Source organism: Sceloporus undulatus, chromosome 3 (genome assembly GCF_019175285.1).
Source record: "Sceloporus undulatus isolate JIND9_A2432 ecotype Alabama chromosome 3, SceUnd_v1.1, whole genome shotgun sequence".
NCBI lineage: Eukaryota > Metazoa > Chordata > Lepidosauria > Squamata > Phrynosomatidae > Sceloporus > Sceloporus undulatus.
The window spans coordinates 28,345,423-28,367,907 of NC_056524.1; the positions used below are offsets into that span (position 1 = coordinate 28,345,423).

At 38.7% G+C, this 22,485-nt stretch overlaps 1 protein-coding gene across 4 annotated transcripts in view; it reads right to left on the reverse strand.

Moving 5' to 3' along the window:
• The window catches only part of ZDHHC20 (zinc finger DHHC-type palmitoyltransferase 20), a 71,933-nt gene that overhangs the window by 47,802 nt on the left and 1,646 nt on the right, over positions 1–22,485 (reverse strand). For 2 of the 4 annotated variants that reach the window (XM_042456877.1, XM_042456879.1), the window contains exon 2: positions 4,251–4,277. The exons of the other annotated variants lie outside the window; for them this stretch is intronic. In XM_042456877.1, the coding sequence (XP_042312811.1) occupies positions 4,251–4,277 (27 nt within the window). The remainder of the gene's footprint in view (positions 1–4,250; positions 4,278–22,485) is intronic. 4 annotated transcript variants of the gene reach the window in all.

Here is a 22,485-nt window from a genome sequence, read left to right on the forward strand (position 1 = left end):
TTTTTTTCTTGTTTCCTCTATGTCAGTTTGACTATTTTCGACATCCCTTTCACCTTCCTTAATATTGTCTCCCTTCCCCTCGGAACTCAGTTTAAAGCCCTCCTGATCAAGTTCTTGAGACTATTGGTAAAAACATTTCTTCCAACTTGCGTGAGATGCAACCCGTCTGTTGCAAGAAGTCCCTCCTCATGGAACCGCAGCCCATGATCAAAGAATCCAAGTTACAGTACAATTAGAACAGCAAAGAATTATGAACAGTGTGTTTGAAGCAGCTACTGTTTGTGCTCCCAAAAGATATATAAAGCCATGGAGGAAATCTTTCAGGCATTTAAAGAATAAAAAAGCCATCAATCTTGGACTACTGAATGCATTTAGGATCCGGATCGAATAACAAGGATAATAATTCTTATTTAAGTACCAGTGTTTGGTGCTTAAAGTACAATACCAGATTATGAATTCATTTATTATATGATTTTTTTAACTGATAGGTAATAAAATTGGTACTGGCAAGTTATTATGTCAGAAATAATTATATTAATTTATTTTTTAGCATGAAGCACCCTTCTTAAAAAGTACCCTTCACCTAATTATTGTTGAAACTACAGTACAAGTACTAGCATGAGGCCACTGCTCTGCACTCCATACAAACATTACTATCAGGATTTTGTTTCCTATGCTATAGCAAGTGAAGCTCATATTCATGCAGTACACTTGTGGATTACAGTTTATGAAAACAGGAAGCAAGACAAAAACCTGTTTCATTTTGTCAAGAGTTCCCACATGGGTTATAAGTCTGCTAAGTGTGGCCATTTCTTCTTGGCCTTACTTTTCCTAATCCAGCCTGGCTTCCTAAACAAGCACATTTAAACTACATTAAGAAGGTAACAGAATAGGCTTGCTATTACCTTCTAATTCCAGATGTAGCTGTTGTTTTTCAATACGGTAAGTAAAGATATTCTATTTCTATGCAACCACAGAAGAACTTTAAAAATAGTGAAGAAACCACCTTCGGTAATTAAGAGTGTGGGGAGGTTTTGGAATTGTTGCAGAATGTTTAATGCAGTGCCTCATGTTACTTCTTCTGTCATGTCAAAGAAGAAATTGTTGCCCTATTTTTCCAAGCTGACAAAGAATGAAAGTTTAAGAAGATATACAATTAAGCTCCAGTGCAATCACACTGAGGGATTCTACTTGCTTGCCTAGGCAATATGCACACACTAGACTGTCCTATGACTGACTACATTTATTTTACACACAGTTATTATGCAAAATCTTATATAAACACATATTACCAGAATCAGAGGCAAAACTTGCCTTTAAAACTGCAAATGACACATTTAAAATTTTTATTTTCTTTAAAATAAAATACAATTGGAAGTTCATGTTTTAATTTTTAGAGAGTCCGATATGGAGTCCGTAAGTAAAGACTCTGCTGTGAAATCTGGTTTTTAAAATCCAGAATTATTACGTAGGAGCTTGATTATTAGCGTGTATCTTTGGTGCACAAGAGTCAGTGTGCTTCAGTGATTTAAGTGTTGGACTAGGACTCTGGAAGACCAGAGTTCAAATTCCTGTTCAGCCACAGAGATCCACTGGTTACCATAGGCAAGTTACACTTTCTCAGCTTAGATGAAGGCAATGGCAAACTTCCTTTGAATAAACCTGGCCAAGAAAACTCTATAATAAGGTGGTCAGATGTAGGATGAACATTCTGTGCATTTTGTTACATAATTTTAAAATCATGAACCCTAATTTTATAGCTGTTGTGATGAATAAGAAAGCATTTTATAATGAGACATTATGCTACTGATTCAGATAGAAGAGGTACAGAACACAAATGAAGAAAGTAAACAGGTAAAATTAGAGTTGGTTAACAATGACAAGGCTTCACCAGAAGGAGGATTGAAAGTACAAAGTGGTAAGAAAGCAGGCCTGGATTGCTGCGCAGGCGCAGAATAAACCCATTTGTGTGATTCGCAGAGACCACGAAGAAGAAATACATTTTATAAGTGGGGACAAGATTCATTCAAACATACACGCAGGACATGAATGCTCCCAACTAGCATACAACTGGTACTACTGAAACCTGGGAAGAATAGAATGCTTAGAAAATACAAAAATACCAGTATAAACCAGGTTTACACTAGTTAAATTAATTCCGTCTCCTAAGCAACTTTCCTAAAGAAATTTACCAACTAGTCAGGGTGAGGAAGTCCTTGATCTTAACAGTAAGAATTTTCAGGGAAGGAGATTCCACTAGAGCACTGAACTGGGCTGCCAGAAAAACCTGAATTGAGTGAGAATGGTTCTGAAAGATGTCAAAGGTTGGCCTTCCGTTTCTTCTTTCTTCCTGGGAATACTGCAAGTCCAGTTCCCCTACAAAGTCAGGGGAGAGTTCTACCTGTACAATATTCAATATATCTCTAGTGCTAATTTCACTCCCTGTCCATGTATGAAAGGACACTTAACTTTCTCCTGGAACTCAGTGGTAACTGCTGCTAGAGAACCTTTAAAATCCTAGCCTGCCCTAAATATATGCTGGTCAATAAGCAGCTGCAGCTTCATTCCATCTGCATGTTGACGTTCTTTCAAAAGTGCAGGATGGTTTGCTCTATAAATTGACTGATTGGATCAGAGAAGGTGAAAGACAACCCTCACTCTCCCTTTTACAGGTTATGCCCGCTTCTTAACCTCTACATCGCTACTACTTCAAGCTTCTTTCATTCCTAAATCCCACAACTGGATTCCCTAACTCACTCTCACTTTCTACTTTCTATACCAGAAAGGGAAAAAAATGCACAAGATTAACTCTCTGTTCTCTGAGGAAGGATTAAGAAACACACACGCACACACCACCAACAATAACAATAAACTGAGCTGTTGAGGAGTGCTGCTACAAAAAAGAAAGAAGCATTTGAAGGGGATTTCTTTGTGAGAAGTAAAGACTGAATCTCCTAGATGGTTCATGTGTTCGGGTTTATCAGAGAAATGGGGAAATATATAATAGCCAGAAAGAGACATACAGAAAGAGACATACAAGTATATGGGAAAGAATGCAGGATTAGTCCTTAATTTTATGGGAAAGGCAGGTTGTCACTGACAAGGCAGAAAAAGTAAGGTACTCTGCAAATATACAGAGGGAACTGTTGGCACAACTTTTTTGGGGGTTACTAAGGCTGGACATCATTTGTAAGTCCTGATCCTACAACATATACTCATATGAGGAATCATTCTGCTGAGAATTCTTCTCATACACACTCTATTCAAACTATAATTTTGGAGAATATAGTCCTTTTAGGGAAGCAATTCCAGTTAAACTGTTTTCTGGAACACAGAGATGGGTGATAGCTAAATGAAAGGATAGCCAGACTTATCAGCTTCTCAAGGTTTTCCAAATGGCATGTCTATTGAGCCAAACTAACATGCATACAGCTATTCTCTAAAGAAAAAAACATGAATACAGCCGACCCTCTGTTTTTGCAGGGGATCTGTTCTGGACCCCTGAGAAAACGGAGACTCGCATGTATTAAAGCCCCATAGGCTTGAATGGGGTGCGCCCCATTGAGGATAACTGAGGTCGCCCCTCCGTGAATAATCAAGAACACGGATCCCAAGTCTGCAAGAAAGGAGGGGTGGCTGTACTTCTATTAAACTGTGTCATAGCTATGGCACTTATGCTTACTCTGTGTCAATTACAGTACAACCCCTGTATCTGCATGACTGGTATTCACAATTTCATTTACCCATGTCCAAAAGTAGAAAAGAAGTTTCTCTAAACATTTTCTAGGTCATCCAGTGCAATTCTATGGTATGCTTCCAGCAGAAGTTGTCCACAAAGTTGGGCTGGAGGACCTAGAAATGTCTATAGAGGTGTACTTTCTGGAAATCTCTAGGTCCTCAAATACAACTTTATGGTTAGCTGGAAGAATACCGTACAATTGCACTTCTCCCAGACACCATTCATTTCAATAATAATAGGGTTTGCTATTATCTGCAGTTTCACATTTCCACTGTAAGTCCAGGAACACATCCCTTGTGGATACTGTATGATAATGACTGGACTGTAGTTCTAGATAGTTTTGTCCTTTTCTTTTTCCAGTGGTAAGAATATAAATAGACTAGAAGTAAACTCAAATAAAACATCATCCAAATAACAGAAGGAGATTAAATGTAATGCTCAGATATGCATGTCATACATATAGAAAAAAATTAAAGCAAACTTTGTTCCATATACAGAGAAATATTCCTACCTTTTTCTCCAGTTGAGGTAATAGTAACTAGGAAAAACAAAAAGAAAAACTAAAGTGAATACACCTGAAGTCTTTTATAAATCCAGCAGCATTAACAAAGTATGAACAAAGCTGATCTATACTTATAAAAGTAACCCTAGGGAAAATGCATTTTTGCATTCTCCAAAGACTAAGCATGTATGAGACTCTTAATATGTATGTTCAGTCCATGAGCATAATCCCCTTCACAAAAACTGGTTTATTTATTTAAATAAATAATTACATAAACTGTGCTTATTTTCATTCTTGGGAAAAGGAGTGACATTGTCTGTGTGTGATACTAACAAGCTATGGGAAATATAGATCACATTGTTCCTTTAAGAAGCTTGGGCAACTGGAAAGACCAAAGCTGAAAGAACTGTAATGCAGTTTGAGAGGCAGTAAGCACCAGTGGATAGACAACTAAAGATCCATATGAAAAATCAGGCTAAACCCAGTTATAATTTTTGTCCATGGAAAACCTCTCAGGCTCAGTCATCTGGTATGAACGATCATATTATGGCTTAAGAAACAGATATGGAAGTGCATTATGCCTTTGCATGTGGCCCCATCTTATCCCCATTCCAACAGTCAAAATATTGCTGCCAGATTCAAAGCAAGTCAAGATTAAACCACCTTCAGAGTGTAGTTTCAGCTCCTTACTTGTTTTGAATCTCAACAACCTAGTTTCTAATCCAGACAAAGCTTAATGATTGTACATTCTCCTTTGTGTTAAGGTTTAGTAAGAAGAAAAGATGTTGTATGTAGCAGTATATTAAGTTTTAAAAGTTGCATTTTCCTGTGATTCCCCTGGAAGATTTTAAACCAATGATAAATTACTTGACATCTGCCTGTAACGTGAGCAAGAGAAACGGCAACAGTGAAATAGAGCATGTGGTTTATTTACACTTCCCAAGAGTACAGAAGTGAAATGTACCAGCAATAATCAGTGTTCTTGAAAGATGCAGTGAACTGAATTCAGTGATCAAGCTTTGTTACAGCAATTTTTTCAATTGCTCTTGATGAGAAAGACATTCATAACTATGCCACTAGGTAAAAAAACAAGAAATAATACAATAATCCTATCATCTGGTGATCCACCACCAGTGTAAAAAGGGCTAGATTCTAGCTGCAAGAACATAAGCTCTCCACCCTAATTTTTTTTCAGATGTATTATATTTAATTATTTTTGTAGAATGTACACCATAGGTAGGTTTATTTTATCTATTTTAATTGATTGCATGTACAGTGCTGTATACATTTACAGCGCTGTATAAATAAAACTTAATAATAATAATAATAATAATAATAATAATAATAATAATAATTCTAGTCGATAGAACCTTGCAGAAATGAACTGCAGAACTACATTAAGGTCCAAAACATACTGCAGAAATAATCCTGTTTGAGACTGATTTAACTGTCCCAGCTAGGGAATCTTAGTACGGTAGTTGTAGTTTATTGTGGCACCAGAGCTCTCTGATAGAGAAGGCTAAATGTCTCACAAAACTATAGTTTCCAGAATTCCCTGGCATTTAAACTAGGGCAGTTAAAGTGGTCTCAAACTAAATTTGTTTGCCCTCATCCTGTCCATTACAGATGACAGGTACTGGTTTGGATTTGAACCCAAGACAGTATCCTTGGATTGGGGTGGAAAGGAGTAATAGAGCTGGGCTTCATTGCATACTAATAGTACTGAACCCCCACACTCCAGACTATTTCTCCCAGCAGTTTATGCATGTGTTAAATAGCTTGAAGGGCAAAACAGAGTTCTAGGAGACTGCACAGGCCAACAGGGTTTAGTCTGAAATGCAAAGGAGCTATCTAAGGTACCAAATGCGATAATCAAGACAAATTTAGCACTTGGATAATTCCTTTAAATTTCAGACTAAAACATGGAGTAGATTCACCACCTGAGGGGCAGGGAAAGAATCCACTATCACTATTTTGATATTCCAGTGGATTTCACATCTGTCTCTGTTGAACTTCAGTTCTGCTCTGTCAGCCCTGACTATAGCACGTGTTGTAGTTAAGAGGTTCTGCAACCAGTAATGAAGTGAACAAAGTAGCTATAAAATAGATTTCAGTTACTATTGTTGGCATTGTCTTGGATTAATCTAGCATGACCGAATTACACCCATGCAGTAGTAAAGTCAACAAGCTAATAATAACTTCAACTACATATAGAAGCATTTACAAAAAGGATAAGCACTAGCAACACTGAAAAGGTAATTTAGTGCAATTAAGTAAACTCTAAAGACATAACAGGGCTATTTTACCATTTTGGGTGCCCGCCCAGAAAGTTTTTATACAAGGACACTTAAATGCCCAATTTGTTAAGCCTACACAAATTCATAATCTAGTAACACCTGAGGACAGAATACAAGGAATAGCTAAAGCAGCTTCACATTAAAGTCAATCTGAATAATGTTAACATGAGCAGCATGGTGTAATGGTCTGAGTGCATAACTAGGACTCTGAAAACCAAGGTTAGATTCCTTGCTCAGCCATGGAAACGTACTGGGTGACTTTGGACGAGTCACACTCATTCAGCTCCTGAAAACCCAGTAATAAAATCCTGCCTTAGGGTTGCCATAAATTGGAAATGACTTGAAGGCACACAACAAATGTTTAATACGGTGAACATACCCAAATGCTCTTTCTGGCTAACATGGTTCAAAGCATACATGTGTATTTAAAAGCATTTATCTTTTTAAAAAAGAAAAAAAAACTCTACTAGTAAGAGCTTGTTTCAATAAAATGTAATCTTATATTTATCAATAATATCCCAACATTATCATCTAGGTAAATTGTCAAGTGCTAAATTAGTCCACTCACTCTTAGATAATTTATACCCTCCAATCTGAAAAGATTCAAACAACATAAGGTAGTTCAACATTTTAAAAAATAATGAGCTTCTTCTTAAAATAAAACAATCACAACTCAACTGGAATGCCTGAAATGACACTTCCAAAGCTATAGTTTCTTAGATGAGTTAGGCATCCTGTATAAACAGATTATGTAATGTTTCAATTCATGTTACTGTAGAAAAAGGGATTTCAAATTTGCATCAAAAGATTTGAAAGAAAAATTAGAACATTTCAGATTCACAGATGTACAGTGGATAAGAAAAAAAGGAGTATTTCATATGCTATGCTTATAAATAAAGGGATGGGAAAATGTAGAAAATTTTTAATATTTAGTTCCAAGTTGTAGAGTGCAATTTTAATTCCTTCTAGAATTAAATAAGCAAAATAGAATAGCTCAACCCTCATGGTTTCCCAAGCTACATTTAGGGAACTCCATTTCTACACAATCTGCACCTCAGGGCTGAGTAAATGTTTTTAGATGAGGGGGGGGAAAGCAACAGACAGGCAGCCCTGCCTCACCTCTTTCTCCAATCTCTTTGTCTCTCTCTTACACAAATACAAAATGTATGCACACCCTGAAAGAGGCAGACACACCCAGGATCAAACACACACATATATACACATCTCCCTCTCTGTCCCAACTGAACACTTGCAAACACGCCCTGCTTTCAGTGTACAAAGATGGGGAAGTTCCGCTGCCTCTTCCTGCATTTGGAGATCCAAAGTGTACCTCCCTAGCCATAGCCAATTATTGCTGGCAAGAGCTGAGGCACTCTCAGCACCAATTACAGTTGGTCCTTCTTATTCACTGAGTTTTTATACACTGATTCAAGCATCCACAGTTTGAAAATGTTCCAAACAAGTATAAATTTCAAATATCAAAACTTGATTTTCCATTTTTTATAAGGGACACCATTTTGCTATGCCATTATATTTAATGGGACTTGAGCAACCACGGATTTTGTTATACACGGGGATCTTGGAACCAAAGCCCAGCGTATAACAAGGGTCCACTGTACCTGTGGGGTCAGGGAAGGCACTCCAAGGACTGTGATGATCTGAATGGCCTTTGGATCATTAAAGTCCCATTTGTCATCCTGATTTAGTCAAAATCATTATTTAAAATATTTTTATTAAACATATATTAACATAAAAATTATAACATCCGTAACAGTTATTTTACAAAAGACAGGGTTATATTTTTTTCAATCCTCCTGATCATACTCTATATATAATCAGTCACAGTGCCCTCCCTCCGTAACTGTCATCCTTGGGCCTGTGAGGGGGAGAACAGGCTGGCCTGAAGAGACAGTGCCCTCCCTCCGTAACTGTCATCCTTGGGTTAATGGGAGAGAACAGCTGGCCTGAAGAGACAGTGCCCTCCCTCCGTAACTGTCACCTTGGGCCTGTGAGGGGAGAACAGGCTGGCCTGAAGAACAGTGCCCTCCCTCCGTAACTCATCCTGGGCCTGTGAGGAAGAAAACAGGCTGAAGACACAGTATTCTTGAACTGTATATTTATATGTAAAACATGTTAAATAAATGTATATATCCCTTTGAATTTGGAAACGCTTTGATCTCTCAGGAAAAGCGGTATAGAAATAAATAAATAATAAAATTAAAAAAATTTTGTTTTTCTTAACTTAATAGCAATAGCAAGTACAGTGGACCCTTGCCTAACGCGGAGGGATCCATATGTCCGCGGCCCGCCGCCCCCACCGCATAAGGCAAAAACCACCTATGCTTGAGCCCCATTGAATATAATGGAGCTCGGGCACGGTGACACAGTGGTGCCACAGGTGTGCGCACCATTCATTCCATTGTTGTGCAGCTTCAGCATAAGCTGAACATTTCTGTACATTTCTATGCCACTGATCAGTGACTTAAGCACTCTCTAACTGGTTTACAATGTGTAAGCTAATTGGCCCCAACAAGCTGGGTACTCATTTTAGCAACCTACTGAAGGATGCAAAGCTGAGTCAACCCTGGAGCCCTACAGGATTGAACTCACAACCTTATGGCTGTGAATGGCTGCTGTACCTGCATTTAACCCCGGAGCCACCAAGGCCTCCTAATTAATGAATAAACCTTTCTTCAACCATTCATACATTTCAACATTCATTCCACCATTCATATTCTCACATTCCATTGACTTCCTAATTCTATTTCATTGAGCTAAGTTATGTTTCTGTTTTCTTTTTGTATTGTCTTTATAATAACATCCTGTTTCTAGAAGAGATCTATGGCTTTCCATGTATCTTATTCTTATATTTATTAGCCCAAATCATTTTCAATGTAGAACCTTCCCCTTGCTTGCCTAACTGTTGCTATGAACACCTCAAGAGATCCCAGTACCAACCAGCTAGAATGGTATATGTGAGAGACACTTGGGAAGTTATCTCAGCTGCATCAAGATTGCACTATGAGGGCAGTGATCTTGGGTGCCTTGGGACTGCAGTGGTGTCAGGCTAAGGTTGAAATTTCTTGCCTCAGTCCTGATGTTTCTATGCTGCTCACAGCAGCTCAGGAACAGTAGTCTTTTCCCCACTGTCCAACTACATAACAAGACTTGATCCCACAGTCTTTTGAGAATGGTCAAAAAGATACTGTTCATCATCTTAAGGAAAGCAGCAGAGAGTACAAGTTCAAGAATAAAAATTTCCGATACCAGAAATTTTAATCAGATATGTCTTTTAACATGACACTTGAAAAAGAAATCTTGCTTAGAAATACACCAACATTCACAAATGTCTGATAAAGGGTAACATGCTCCCATCCTAACACACTTGCAATATACATTAGCTGTCATTACATAAGGTCTGCAAATCACAAGACATGGTAATTACATTAAGGTAAGAATAGCTATGTTCTGAAAAACAGCCAAAAACCAAGCATCTTTGCATCAGTGCAGCTCCAATAGAAGTTATTAAACTAATAATTAACACACAATCCAAATAATGGTGTTTGAGACAATGTCAAGTGACACCATAAACCAGAGCAGAAAAACAGAGAAGAAATGCAATCCTACTCTTCTCAAATACTATGTGCCATGTGCTTTGTGGCTCCCTCCAATATTGATGTTTATTTAAAAATTTCTAATTTATCAATATTGTGTATGCACAGAAAAGGTGTGTTTATGAGGATGTGATCAGAATAGCCCTTGATTTGGAACAACTGTGCTATCATGCAGCTTTCATTAAGGTGGGTCATCCAGTGGAGAAATTCTCCTGTGCACAGTGCCCAAAATTTTTGATCATTTCCATTCCAACCTGGACTTCAGCCAACAGCACTGTTTTGAAAACCTTGGCATCTTTTTACGCACCCTAAATCAGCTGGACTCAACACACAATTATTTGATACTGAATAATTTCCAAAAGGCTAAACATTTATTTTGGGAATCAAGAGACCGCTGGCTGATTGTTTCTAGGAATGATCCATGAGCATTGCAAACTGCCTAGCAGTGAGTATTTCAGGTTTCTCCCCTTTAGACACATCAAGTTACTTCATGCTTTATCCAATTTAGCACATAACTGTTACATCTCCAAAATACAGCAGCAAGCTATGCTTCGTTTGCTTGCTCCCACTTTTATTTTGGTTTTCAACTCTTGCTTGAAGGTATCTTGTTCATACAATAATTGAGCCAACAGATTGCCAACTTCTGCTGATTTTATAAAGTATTTTGGAGTAATCTGTAACCCTGTGCCAAAATTACTCCACACTTTATTTGAGCAGGTGTAGTATCGAATGCTTCTGGAATATTGGTGAAATATGCTCTAGTTCAAAACAAATCTTCCCGTTTCCACACATTTTCATTTGAATTTACCAGGCTAGTTTTCACAGACATTATGCTATAAGAAGACAGAGTAGGGAAGCACCTGTCTAGGCAGTGGGAAATGAATCAGACACAAAAGGGAGTAGTATTTTTAGTATCCTGTCTATAAGCCCCAGATGTTTCCTATTCTGCAAGGTGTTTCACTTAAAATAATCAAGAAATTCCTGGGGAATAGGCTGCTGCTTTTCTCCTACCTCACTTTTCAAAACCCTTCCTTGAAATTACTTTCTAGTGTTTCAGAAGCATTCACCACTACAGAGCCTTCAGCATCTACATGTTTCATATATAAACTAAGTTTCATATAAAATAACTTGAACAAGCATATGCAATGTAAGAATGTTCAACCTGCCAGGGTTTGGCATACAGTTTCCAGGAACCTCCACAGCAAACCAGGGCTAAATTACCCCATGGTATTGGCTGTTTACCCCAGGATCAGGCCCGATCCTCCGGATCCACATCTGGTCTGGCAAGATTGAGCCCAATCCTGCCCCCAAGATTTTTTCCTGCGTTGTCTTAACTAGAAGATGCAAGGTTAGGAGAATCTGAGCCTTTTAGCCCATGCGAACAACCCACAAGTCTCTTTTTTACACCCATCTAACTCCCCCTCCTTTTTCCTCCTTGTTCTGTTTAGCAGCATCTACATTGGGAGAGACTATATATTACAATAATCAATGCAGAGAAATAGAAGATGACAACAACAACAAAAAAGGAACAAGAAACCTTCTGCTCTATGATCAAAAGAGGAACAACCAAGATGAAATAAAAAGATGATAGAAGTAATAACAGAAGAGCTCTACATAAAAGAGATGAAAGAATGAATGACTCATGGAAAGAAGAATCATATGAAGAAGATGAACTCCAAATTCTGGAAAGCGAAGTGAAAGCTGCACTCAAAGAAATTGGGAAGAATAAATCACCAGAACAGATGATATTTCTACAGAATTGCTACAATCCATGCAGACAGAATCAACTCTAGTGCAAATTAAAATCTACCATCAACTATGGAAAATAAAACAGTGGCCCAAAGATTCATCAATCAATATACAGCGCGCCCGCTCCATACGTGGGAACGCCATATGCAGCTTCCAGTTTATGTAGTAGCTGCGCTGCAATCTATTGAATAACATGTGTGCCCGTGGCACGCGCGCACTGCCGCAAACACAAGCCCCATTCTACTGAATGGGGCTCAAGCTTACGCAGTATTTGCCTTATGCGGGGGTGGGGGTCCAGAATGGATGCCTGCGTAAGGCAAGGCTCCACTGTACATTCCCATCCACAAAAAAGAAGACACAAAAGCTTATAGTAACTATTGGACAATTGCATTCATTTTCTATGCACAGAACTGCAGAGAAAAATCAACATTTTTAAAAATAGATTACAGCAAAGCCTTTGATTGCAAAGGTCATGAAAAACTATAGAATGCCCTTAAAGAAATGGGAATGCCAATATATCTGATTGTCCTGATGAGACAATTTCCAGACAAGAGGCTACATTTGAACATAATATGGAGAAACAGAATGGTTACCAACTGGCAAAGCATTTAGGCAAGACCGCACAATTTTATCAACCTAATTATTCAACTTGTATGCAGAAAATGTCATACACAGAGCTGGTTTAGATTTGGAAGACGAAGGAGTGAAGACTGGTGAAAAGAACATCAATAATCTAGCACAGAGGAGCTTGGCAGTGTCTCACTCACGGGGTCACCATGAGTCGCTGGATCAGTGTGTTGTAGGTGCCTGCCTACAACAGGTAAGACAAAAAGCAGCTAATGCCAGAATCCCTCACTAAGAATGTGTAAATAACGAAACAGAGGAAAATTAGATGAGCCTGACTCACTAGTTATCCCTAGTAGGTTAAAAAAGGCAGATCTCTACAAGTCTGGCCAGCAAAGTGGAAATCATAAGGAAAATTGAGAGTAGTAAAAGAAAAGTCATCCCTAGGATACATTTCAGAAGAAACTTTTAAGTGGTCTGTAGAAGGATAAAAAAAAGTTACACTTGTCCCTCCACATTTGCAGCTTTGACTTTGGTCAACTTTAACCAAAAGCGTTACTGAAGGATCAAGAGATTCTTAGAGAGAAAACTGCATTAGGCATTTGTAGCTCTTCCAGTGCAATTCTATGGTCAATGTCTGCACATATTGACCACAGAGTTGCAATGGAGAACCTGATTCCTAGAGAGGTGTTCTCTCAGGTAAAATATTGTGTTTTTGTTATTTGCTGTTTCCCCCCCGTTCACCGGGGTCCTGTGCCCCTAACTCCAGCAAATGTAGAGGGACGAGAGTATTTCTGTAATTTTATGCAACACTTACCTGACCTGGTTGTTTAAAGATGCAATGCCCATTAACTGAGGCATACCTGTATTAACAATTCATTAACTGAGGCATGCCTGTATTAACAATGGGTTTTGCAATACAGCACTCACGCCTTCCATCCCAAACACTTACATAGTACTTCTGGTGAAAAAACTGAGATATTAAACTGGAATCCTAACATACAGTAGGCCCTTGGTATTTGCTGGGGTTTGGTTCCAGGATCCCCCATGGATACCAAAATCCATGGATGCTCAAGTCCCATTAGATACAGTATAATGGCATAGTAAAATGGTGCCCCTTCTATATATATAAAAAAGCTAAAACAAGGTCTGCTTCTTAGAATATATATTTTAAGAAAATATTTTCAATCCATGCATGCTTGAAGCTATAGATAAAAAAAAAACCTGTGGATAAAGAGGGCTGACTGTACTTAACACTTAGTCAGAAGTAAGTCTTACTAATTTCAGTGGGACTTGCAGCCTGACTTACTTCTAAGAATTATGATTATGGTTTTGATCAAGGCTGGAGAACCTGTGGCCCTCCAGAGGTTAACAGACTCTGCTTCCGGATCAGGTTCTGACAGTATGGTCAATTAGAGATGGCAAGAACTGAACCTTCCCTCGCTGTCTTGTGAGCCTATGGTCACTACTATTTGTTTCATTAAACAGACTTCAAGCTGCCAATGAAAAACTAAATACTAAGCACAAATGGAAGGTATATATTTATTTCAGAGGAGCAATTTACTTGTTGAGAAAATGCAGCATTTAACATTCTGAACCATTATGAGGTTTTAATGAAGGGGAAAAAATCTTGTCTCCATCCTTGTTTTGTCCTGTACTGCAAAGTACTCACATTAATTGATCTCTGCCTAGGACTCTCAGGGATCACAATAAAATTAAAATGTCAAACACTTTATTATTAAAGGGGGAAAGCTCATCATGGTGCATGTCACATCACATGTCATGATTTTCTGACTGGTAAAAGATCAGGAAGGAGGCTGCTCAGAAGAAAAGCAGAATACAGTAATGGAAAACTTTATTAAAGGTCATTCTGAACAGCATCTTTTGTAGAAATCAGAATATATGAAAAGAATGGGGCACTTTTCCTATGCTAAATACCCCAACCAGGAAAGTAGCTTGAAGAATAAATGCTGTGTGTGTGCATTGTGTGCCTTCAAGTCATTTCTGATTTATGGCAACTCTACAGGAAATCTATCATAGGGTTTTCTTGGCATGTTTCTTCAGGGGGGAGGGTTGCTATGCCCTTCCTCTGAGGCTAAGAGCATGTAACGTGCCCAAAGTCACCCAGTGGGTGTCTTGGCCGAGCAAGGATTCAAACCCTGGTCTCTAGAGTTGCAGTCCAACACTCAAACCACTGACAGAGTATGAAATATTAAAGACTCAGTTTTGCTTGGGAAAAGAAAGATCTACATTTACAGAGAAAGAGAGACCTGAATCCCTGGTGGCAGTTTGATGTAGCCACATTCCTTGGAGTCGGCCATTGGTTTTTGCGAGAGATCCATTCCAGACCCCCCCTGCGGATACTAAAATCTACAGATGCTCAAGTTCTCTTGTCCTCAATGGTGGTGCGTGCACGCAGCTGCACCATTAGGAACAATGGCCCTTCAATGGCAGCACGTCCATGTGGCTGAACTGCCATTAGAGACAGCCCCCGTTGTCCTCAGTAGTGTCCCGACCACCACAGGCGGTAAGGCCATGTGCACACACCACCACAGGACAACAGGGACTATCCTAGACGGTGACGCTGCATGTATGTAGCATGTTAAAAGCCAAAATCCAAAACACTTCTAGACTCAAGCATTTCAGATAAGGGAGACTCAACCTGTGTTTTCATGTTGCAGATTGACCTCTAAAATAAGTATTTGAAACAGACATTGCCCCTTCCAATCCTGCAGTTACAATCATTGTATTTCAACATGACTAAAAACCTTTTTCAGAAAATAAAAGCTACTTAAACAAATATGAGATTTAAAAATTACAAAGATCTTTGTAAACAATAATAAATCAGAACAAAAATACTTTTGCAAATATATTATCCCAAAGTCCCAGCGTATACAGATTGGAAATTATGACTTTAATTGCCTCTCTCCAAATCTATAGTTTATATTAGGACTGTGCCATTTTTTGTTTTCCGTCAAATCTCTTCTATTTACTCATTTTTAATGTGGCCTTATGCTTAGCTTCATCCAAGTCATCACCCAAAAGTGAAGTCTAAATATATGCAACAGCAGTTGCCCTTTCTACTCTTCTTGTTCCTCCGCACTACAAAATGGGGATTTTAAATGTATTTCGGGAATGTGACTTCTCCTCTACTTTTTTTCTCATCTCAAGGAGCCCCCTAAAGAATTATGAGTATGATGGCATCACGTAAATACTACCAACAAAAATGTCAATACCTGTCTATACAAGTAGAAGTTTTAAAGGACATTATCACACTACACAATAATAAGCCTATTATTCCACTTTAACTAGTATGGCTGCCTCCTGTGGAATCCTGGGATTTGCAGTTTAGGAACGTGCATTGAGAATTCTCAGCCAGAAAGCTCTTAGGAGTCGCTAAACTACAAACCCTAGAATTCCACAGGAGGCAACCATAGCAGTTAAAGTGGAGTAACAGCACTATAACTTGCAGGAGCATTTTAAAAGCACCCCCACCCCCCAAATGTGAAGTTGACCTCCAGCACCGTTAATTTTTTGCTGTTATTTTCCAGCCTTTTTAGCAGTTCATTCAGTCTCTGGGAAGCCCCAAGGGCAGAAAACTGACACCCAGCCATTCTACTCCAATTATCTGACACAGTATAGACAACTATGCAGCAGAACATGGAGATGTCAAACCTGTGCTTCTTAAACTATCTGGTGTGTGGGACTAACAATTTGGCCCTTGCTCTCTCCCATGTTCCTGGAGCCAATACCATACTTGTGCCCAATGGTTATAATTATTTCTTTTGTTCCTGGAAATTGTCAGCGGATGGCACCAGTCCATGAGCCATCACTTTGAGCAGCACCTGTCTAAACCATCTCTCTAGAATGACATTGCTCCATGTATCCCCACCCCACAAAAACAAAAAAAACCCTAGGCATTTTAGAAACAGGAATTAGCAATTTTGTCCTCCTCCTCCTTCTCCTGCTGCTATGAAATGGTTTTTCCTCCTTTCCTTTTTCTTCTAGCTGGCATCTGCAGAGTTATATTACTGTCAGAGCCAACGGTCTGTTTTATTCTTCCTTTATCAGGATGTATCCTCCCTTATTAGCATCTGGAGCCACCACAGAAAGAAAACCGCAGCTTTCTCAATCAACAATGGATCCAACGCATACTTGCTTCACCAGCCAGTCATAATCTTTTTCAGGTTTTCAGGCACATTATCTACCACTCCTAAGAACAAGTTAACTAAAAAAAAAAGCAACAAATATTGTATATTCAAAAGATACATGTAGTTTGTACATTTATGTGTATATTTAGACAGAGATAGACTATTAGTCTAACAATTATGAGAATCATACAATCATAGAGTTGGAAGACTGGATGGCTCTTGAGGTCTCTTCCAACTCTATGATTTTATGATTATCATTATCATAATTGTTAAACTAGTAGACAAGCAATAATTGATCATTATCATAAATGTTAGACTAGTAGACTAGCAATAGCAAGTACGTTTCTATACAGCTTATTAGTGAACTATGGGGCTTGACAGACAGGCAGAAAGGGGCGGTGAGATGCCACCCCTTTCTGCCCAGGAAGAAGGCCGCAGCAACCACACGCCATGGCCTGTGCACAGAGCAAAAAGACGCCCTGAAAGGGGGCTTCTTTTTGTGCCGCAGAATGTGCGCCATTGGTGTGCTCGCACACTATGATGACGCCCCTCGTGCACTGTGCTGTTTGGACCCGCACATGCCAAGATGGTGCCCAGACAGTGCAGTAGGGCTTGGGAGCATGCAGACGTTCCGCTTTCCTGAGCCCTAATATCAGCTCCAGGCCTAACACTCCCTAAACAGTTCACAAAGTGTAAGCCAATTGCTCCAACAAGCTAGGTACTCATTTTACCGACCTACAAAAAGATGAGGCTGAGTAGACCTTGGAGCCCTGCCTGGGACAGAACTCACAACCTTGTGGCTGCAGTACTGGCATTTAACTACTGCGCCACCAGGGCTCTCTGGCATGCAGGAACTCACAATTAAAGCACCCTCGACAGGTGGCCATCCAACCTCTGTTTAAAGACCTCCAAAGAAGGAATGTGTTCCACTATTGAACAGCTCTTACTCTCAGGAAGTTTTTCCTAATGTTGAGGTGGATGATAATGATAATGTTATTGATATTCTACCCTTTCATCCAAAACTGGGCATTAAAAAAGATTTAAGAATTAGATCAAATATAATTTTAATTTTAAAATATACCAAATATTATCATTATCAAGCAACTGAACTATCTACAAAAATAACAGCAATGCAAAACATCCATTAAAATTAAAATGATTAAAAGCAGCTTAAAAGTGCAAATTTTAAACTTTGAATGGTAGCAGTTTTCCAGGCTTTCAGGGGAGAATATTCTACCTAGCTCTAGTTTTAAAAGCCTTGGTATCTCTTGGTGGTTTCCCATCCAAGCACTAATGTGGCCTGACTCTGCTAAGTTTCTGAAATCAAACAAAACTAGGTGTTTTAGGCTTGCATGGTGGCTCCATCAAGAAAAACAAATCAAGAGAGAAATAAATTAATAGAATGAATGAATTAATAACATAACTTGGTTTCAGTCTAGCTGACTATGTTTTTAGAAATCAAGAAACCAACCAGGACCAGAATCTAGTTTAAATATTATGGTTTGAAGGGAGGTCCTAATTCATAGATTCCCCAATTCAGAGGTTATGGGAAACTGTGACGTAAGAAACTTGGAAATCTTTCTAGAAATCAGGCACATAAAGGGAGAGCAAAGGCAATTCATGCAAGCTTTTGGCTCATTCCTGTTGAAGACCATTATATCTCAACTGGCCCTATATGTCTACAGAGCTCTGAATAATGAGATACACAGCACATACACTAGAACAACAAGAGCCTTACTATTCCAAGACATCAGTTTTCTGCATTTTGGTTAATTAACTCAGAATTAAAGAGGATTTTTTAAAAAAATCTAAGTCAATGAGGCATTCTGCCAAGATACACTTCATAGGGTAAGGAATCTATTCTAGACACATATTTTACCCTTAGTAACATTCTGATTAAAACTGCTTTGATCCCTGCATGAAGCTATGCAAGTGCTATATGCACAGTATTACCATCATCTACTGATTTAATCCCATTTGCACAAATCTGTGTATGGTTTTAACTGTTTTAACTTGTTGTAATATGTTAGATAGTCTATCCAGCATCAGAAAGTTCAAACCAATTTGTCTATATCTTATATGCAACGTTTATGCTTGCTGTGTTTAGCTGACCAAATTAGATGATTTAATGTAAGGATGGGTGAGGGGCCACATACCCATAAAAACCCAACTCAGCAAAAAGAACCACCTACATGTGTACAAGCCATATTCATTTTTAAGTGCCATCTGTGTCCGGCATTAGCAAGATGCAGATTGCTCACACAAAACGTACACCTGTAAAGCTTGTACGCGTCATATTCTGTGTAAAAAGTCAATTAAACATACAAATGGACGTTAGGAAAAAGGGATTGCCTGAATCTCCATGCGTTGTCCTACAGCAGTGGTTCCCAACCTTCCTAATGCCGCGACCCTTTAATACAGTTCCTCATGTTGTGGTGACCCAAACCCATGAAATTATTTTTGTTGCTACTCCATAACTGTAATTAAATAGGTGTTTTCCAATGGTCTTAGGCGACCCCCTTGAAAGGGTCATTCAACCCCCAAAAGGGGTCCCAACCCACAGGTTGGGAACCACTGTCCTATAGCTTGAATAGCCTCTGTTTTAGTTAACCAAATGGGGCTCTTGCATTTTAAGTTACCACTACAGTACTCTGCATCATTACTCTTAAGTACACAGTTTAAGAACTGCAGCTGTAAATGATGCACATCATTAACAGAATATACAATCACACAGTTTCAACACTATTCTTCCAAATGAATATCTCACAGTGGGGGCAGTGGGAAACAAATTATGCCAAGAAGGGTTCAATGGAAAGAGAAGCATTTACAAACAGGTTATATTAAGGCTTGCTACTTGCTACTGAAATATTCTTAGCAGTCCACTGTTTAGCTTTTTTTAAAAAACTCAGCTAATTCAATATGCTTTTGTTCCACATTTATATGCACAGGATCAAATTGCAAGTCTTAATATATTTTACCTGGAATAATATCCTCTAAAAGTCACTGTCATTATAATTCAAACAAAAATGGCTAGGGATTGTACTGCAAGTCTATTTGCGTTTCAAATGTACAATGGCTCAGGCCCAAGTCACTTGAAGGAACGCCTCTCCCTACACAATCTGCCCCGCACACTCAGAACATCTGGAAGATATTACTAGCATACCCAAAAATGAGACTGAAATCGACCTATGATAGGACATTTACTGCTGCTGCCCCCAGACTTTGGAACAACCTGCTGGAGGAGATCCGTGGCATCAACACCCTAGATGCTTTTAAGAAAGCACTTAATACGGATCTCTTCCGGCGGGCTTATCCATTTGATCCTCCATAATGGAACCTCGGTAATACCTTATCTTCCACTAATTTTATATAGGTATGGACTGTATAAATTTTATGAATTTGTCTTGTTTATTAATTGATGTAATTTTAGATAATTTGTGCTTGTTGTAATGCTGATTTTATGTGTTGTACTCCTGCCTCGATCCATGGGGAGAGGTGGGAAATATAAATAAAGATATTATTATGTTTTAGTACTGACCATGAGGAGGAGGAAAATACTGTTTTTAATTCAAGTTCCATTTAGTGAAAGAGGAATGTTACTCCCATTTCATTTTATTAAAAGTTATTTTACAAGAAAACAAATAGCAGACACTGACAATATACAGTATTTACATTTCAACAGATCCCATGATGTTAAGATTTACATTACAGCCTCCACAGTGGTGAGCCAATTAACTGAAAAGTTGCTTAACAGAAGCAAGACAGGAAGCTCATTTTTAGGAAATACACTCAGAATAATCCAACTCCTTCGCTGTGGATTCTTTTTAGTTTCCATAACCTAATAATCCACTCACAGGGGCTGACACAAACTCACTACAGTGTATAGATATGCTGTAAGACTATTTTAAATCTCATCTACTTGCTGTAATTGTGAAGACAAATATTAAATTGTCACTAAGATTGCAGTGATATGCACACTTATATGGATATAAACCTCAGCGGACTTCAATTATGCATAAGGCTGGAATGGAACTTGCATTAAATTATCTCAAATAGACAACAGTAAAGCATTTCATGAACCACAGAATTTAGGATCATGCTTATGTTTCATCATAAACATTATCTTAATCTTTTTATTCATTTATCACTGTTTTGCAATTATAAGGACCTTTAGCATGAAACCCTTGATGTTAAAACTTTCTTATCACCTAGTACAATCACTTATCAGACCTTTCTGGCTCATGCGTTCAAGGAGAAATGGCAAGGGAAGTGCTGCAGGAAGCTAATGCACTACTACTGCTGCCTGCAGCTCCAGACCAGAATTTGGAGCATTTCAGCATTAGCTAAAGTACCATATTCTCCTCTTTTAACAGCTTCTTCAGAGATGCTCAGAGCACAGCATTGCAAGGAACAGGGAGAACAGCAAGTAAAATAAAATTGCTGCCACTAAGAAAAAATAATGTGTCAGTTTCCAGCCAGCACCGCCAAGCATATGGGGAAACAAGATACTCAAGAGGACTGAAATATCCAAAATTTAGGAAAATGCTCAACCCATTCTTAGGCTGCAGTGCTATAAACACATTCCTGGATATAAGCTCCAAAGGACAGGGAAGGGCTTACTTCTCAGTAAACATGACATAGGATCCTGTTGCATGCTCATGAGTAAGGCTGCAAAAGGGTGGATTTCCTCAGCTCTCTTCTATTCATTCGAATCAAAAACTGTACATTTTAAAGATTTTATAAGTACAGGATTTTGGACTTGTGCCTAGGGATGGGATGCCCGCTCTGATCCCAAAAATGCAAAATTCCCAAGTGTGATCCTAAGTGTGAGGCAGCAGAAAGCATTTCATGAGCCACAGAGTTTAGGATCATGCCAATGTTTCACCATAATCATTCTCTTAATCTTTTTATTCATTTATCACTGCTTTGCAATTATAAAGATTGTGAAGAGAGGAGGCAGGCAGGCAGGATGAGCAGATGTCCTAACCACAAAGGAGGGCAGATTGCCGCAAAATGTAGGACATTCAAGAAAAATGTGGGACGTTACAAAATAAAAGCTAAAAAACATTCCTATGTAGAAATTCACGCTTCTTAGTCACGCTCAAAATGGAGGGCATTTTGCTGGATGGATGGTTGAAATGTAGGACATGCCCTTGAAAAGGAGGACATCTGGTCACCCTGTAGGCAGGCAACAGGCTCCCTAAACTCTTTGGGGATGAGTAGCCCACTCATTTATTTTATTTGTTTCACTTCACTTCTATGCCGCCGTTCTTCCAAAGAGGGACCCAAGGCAGCTCACAAGATAAAAACATTATTCAAATGTCACAATAAAAATTTAAAAACAATTAAAATAATCTTGTTAAAATAGTATAAAATTAATACAAAAACATACACAAGTTAAAAACGTAACTAAAGCAGACGCCTCATATTAAAAAACCCCACTCTGTCCCGATTATATGTTTAAAAGCCTACAGAACAGGGATACCTTTATGGGGGGAATAGGCCAAAACGCACAAAATGCATGTAGCAAGCTTTCAAAACTCCATTGGCTTCATCATCAGGCAAAGGTGCTAAAAATCATACTGCAGAATATACATAAATACACACATACATACATGTATATGAATGAGATGATGTTAGTCAAAGACCTGCATTTTGTCAAGATGCTTTTGGTGTGTTGTTTCGTGTTGGGATGATGTGAGGGATAATAATAACCCCATTGAGTGGGGTTGCTCCTCTTCAATTCCACCCAGCAAGAAGGAAAGCTCTCTTCACGCCACTATGGTAATAATAATAATAATAATAGAGAGGGCTCTTAGTATTGGCTGTGGTTTGGTTTCAGGACTCCCAAGGGCCCCAAATTCCATGG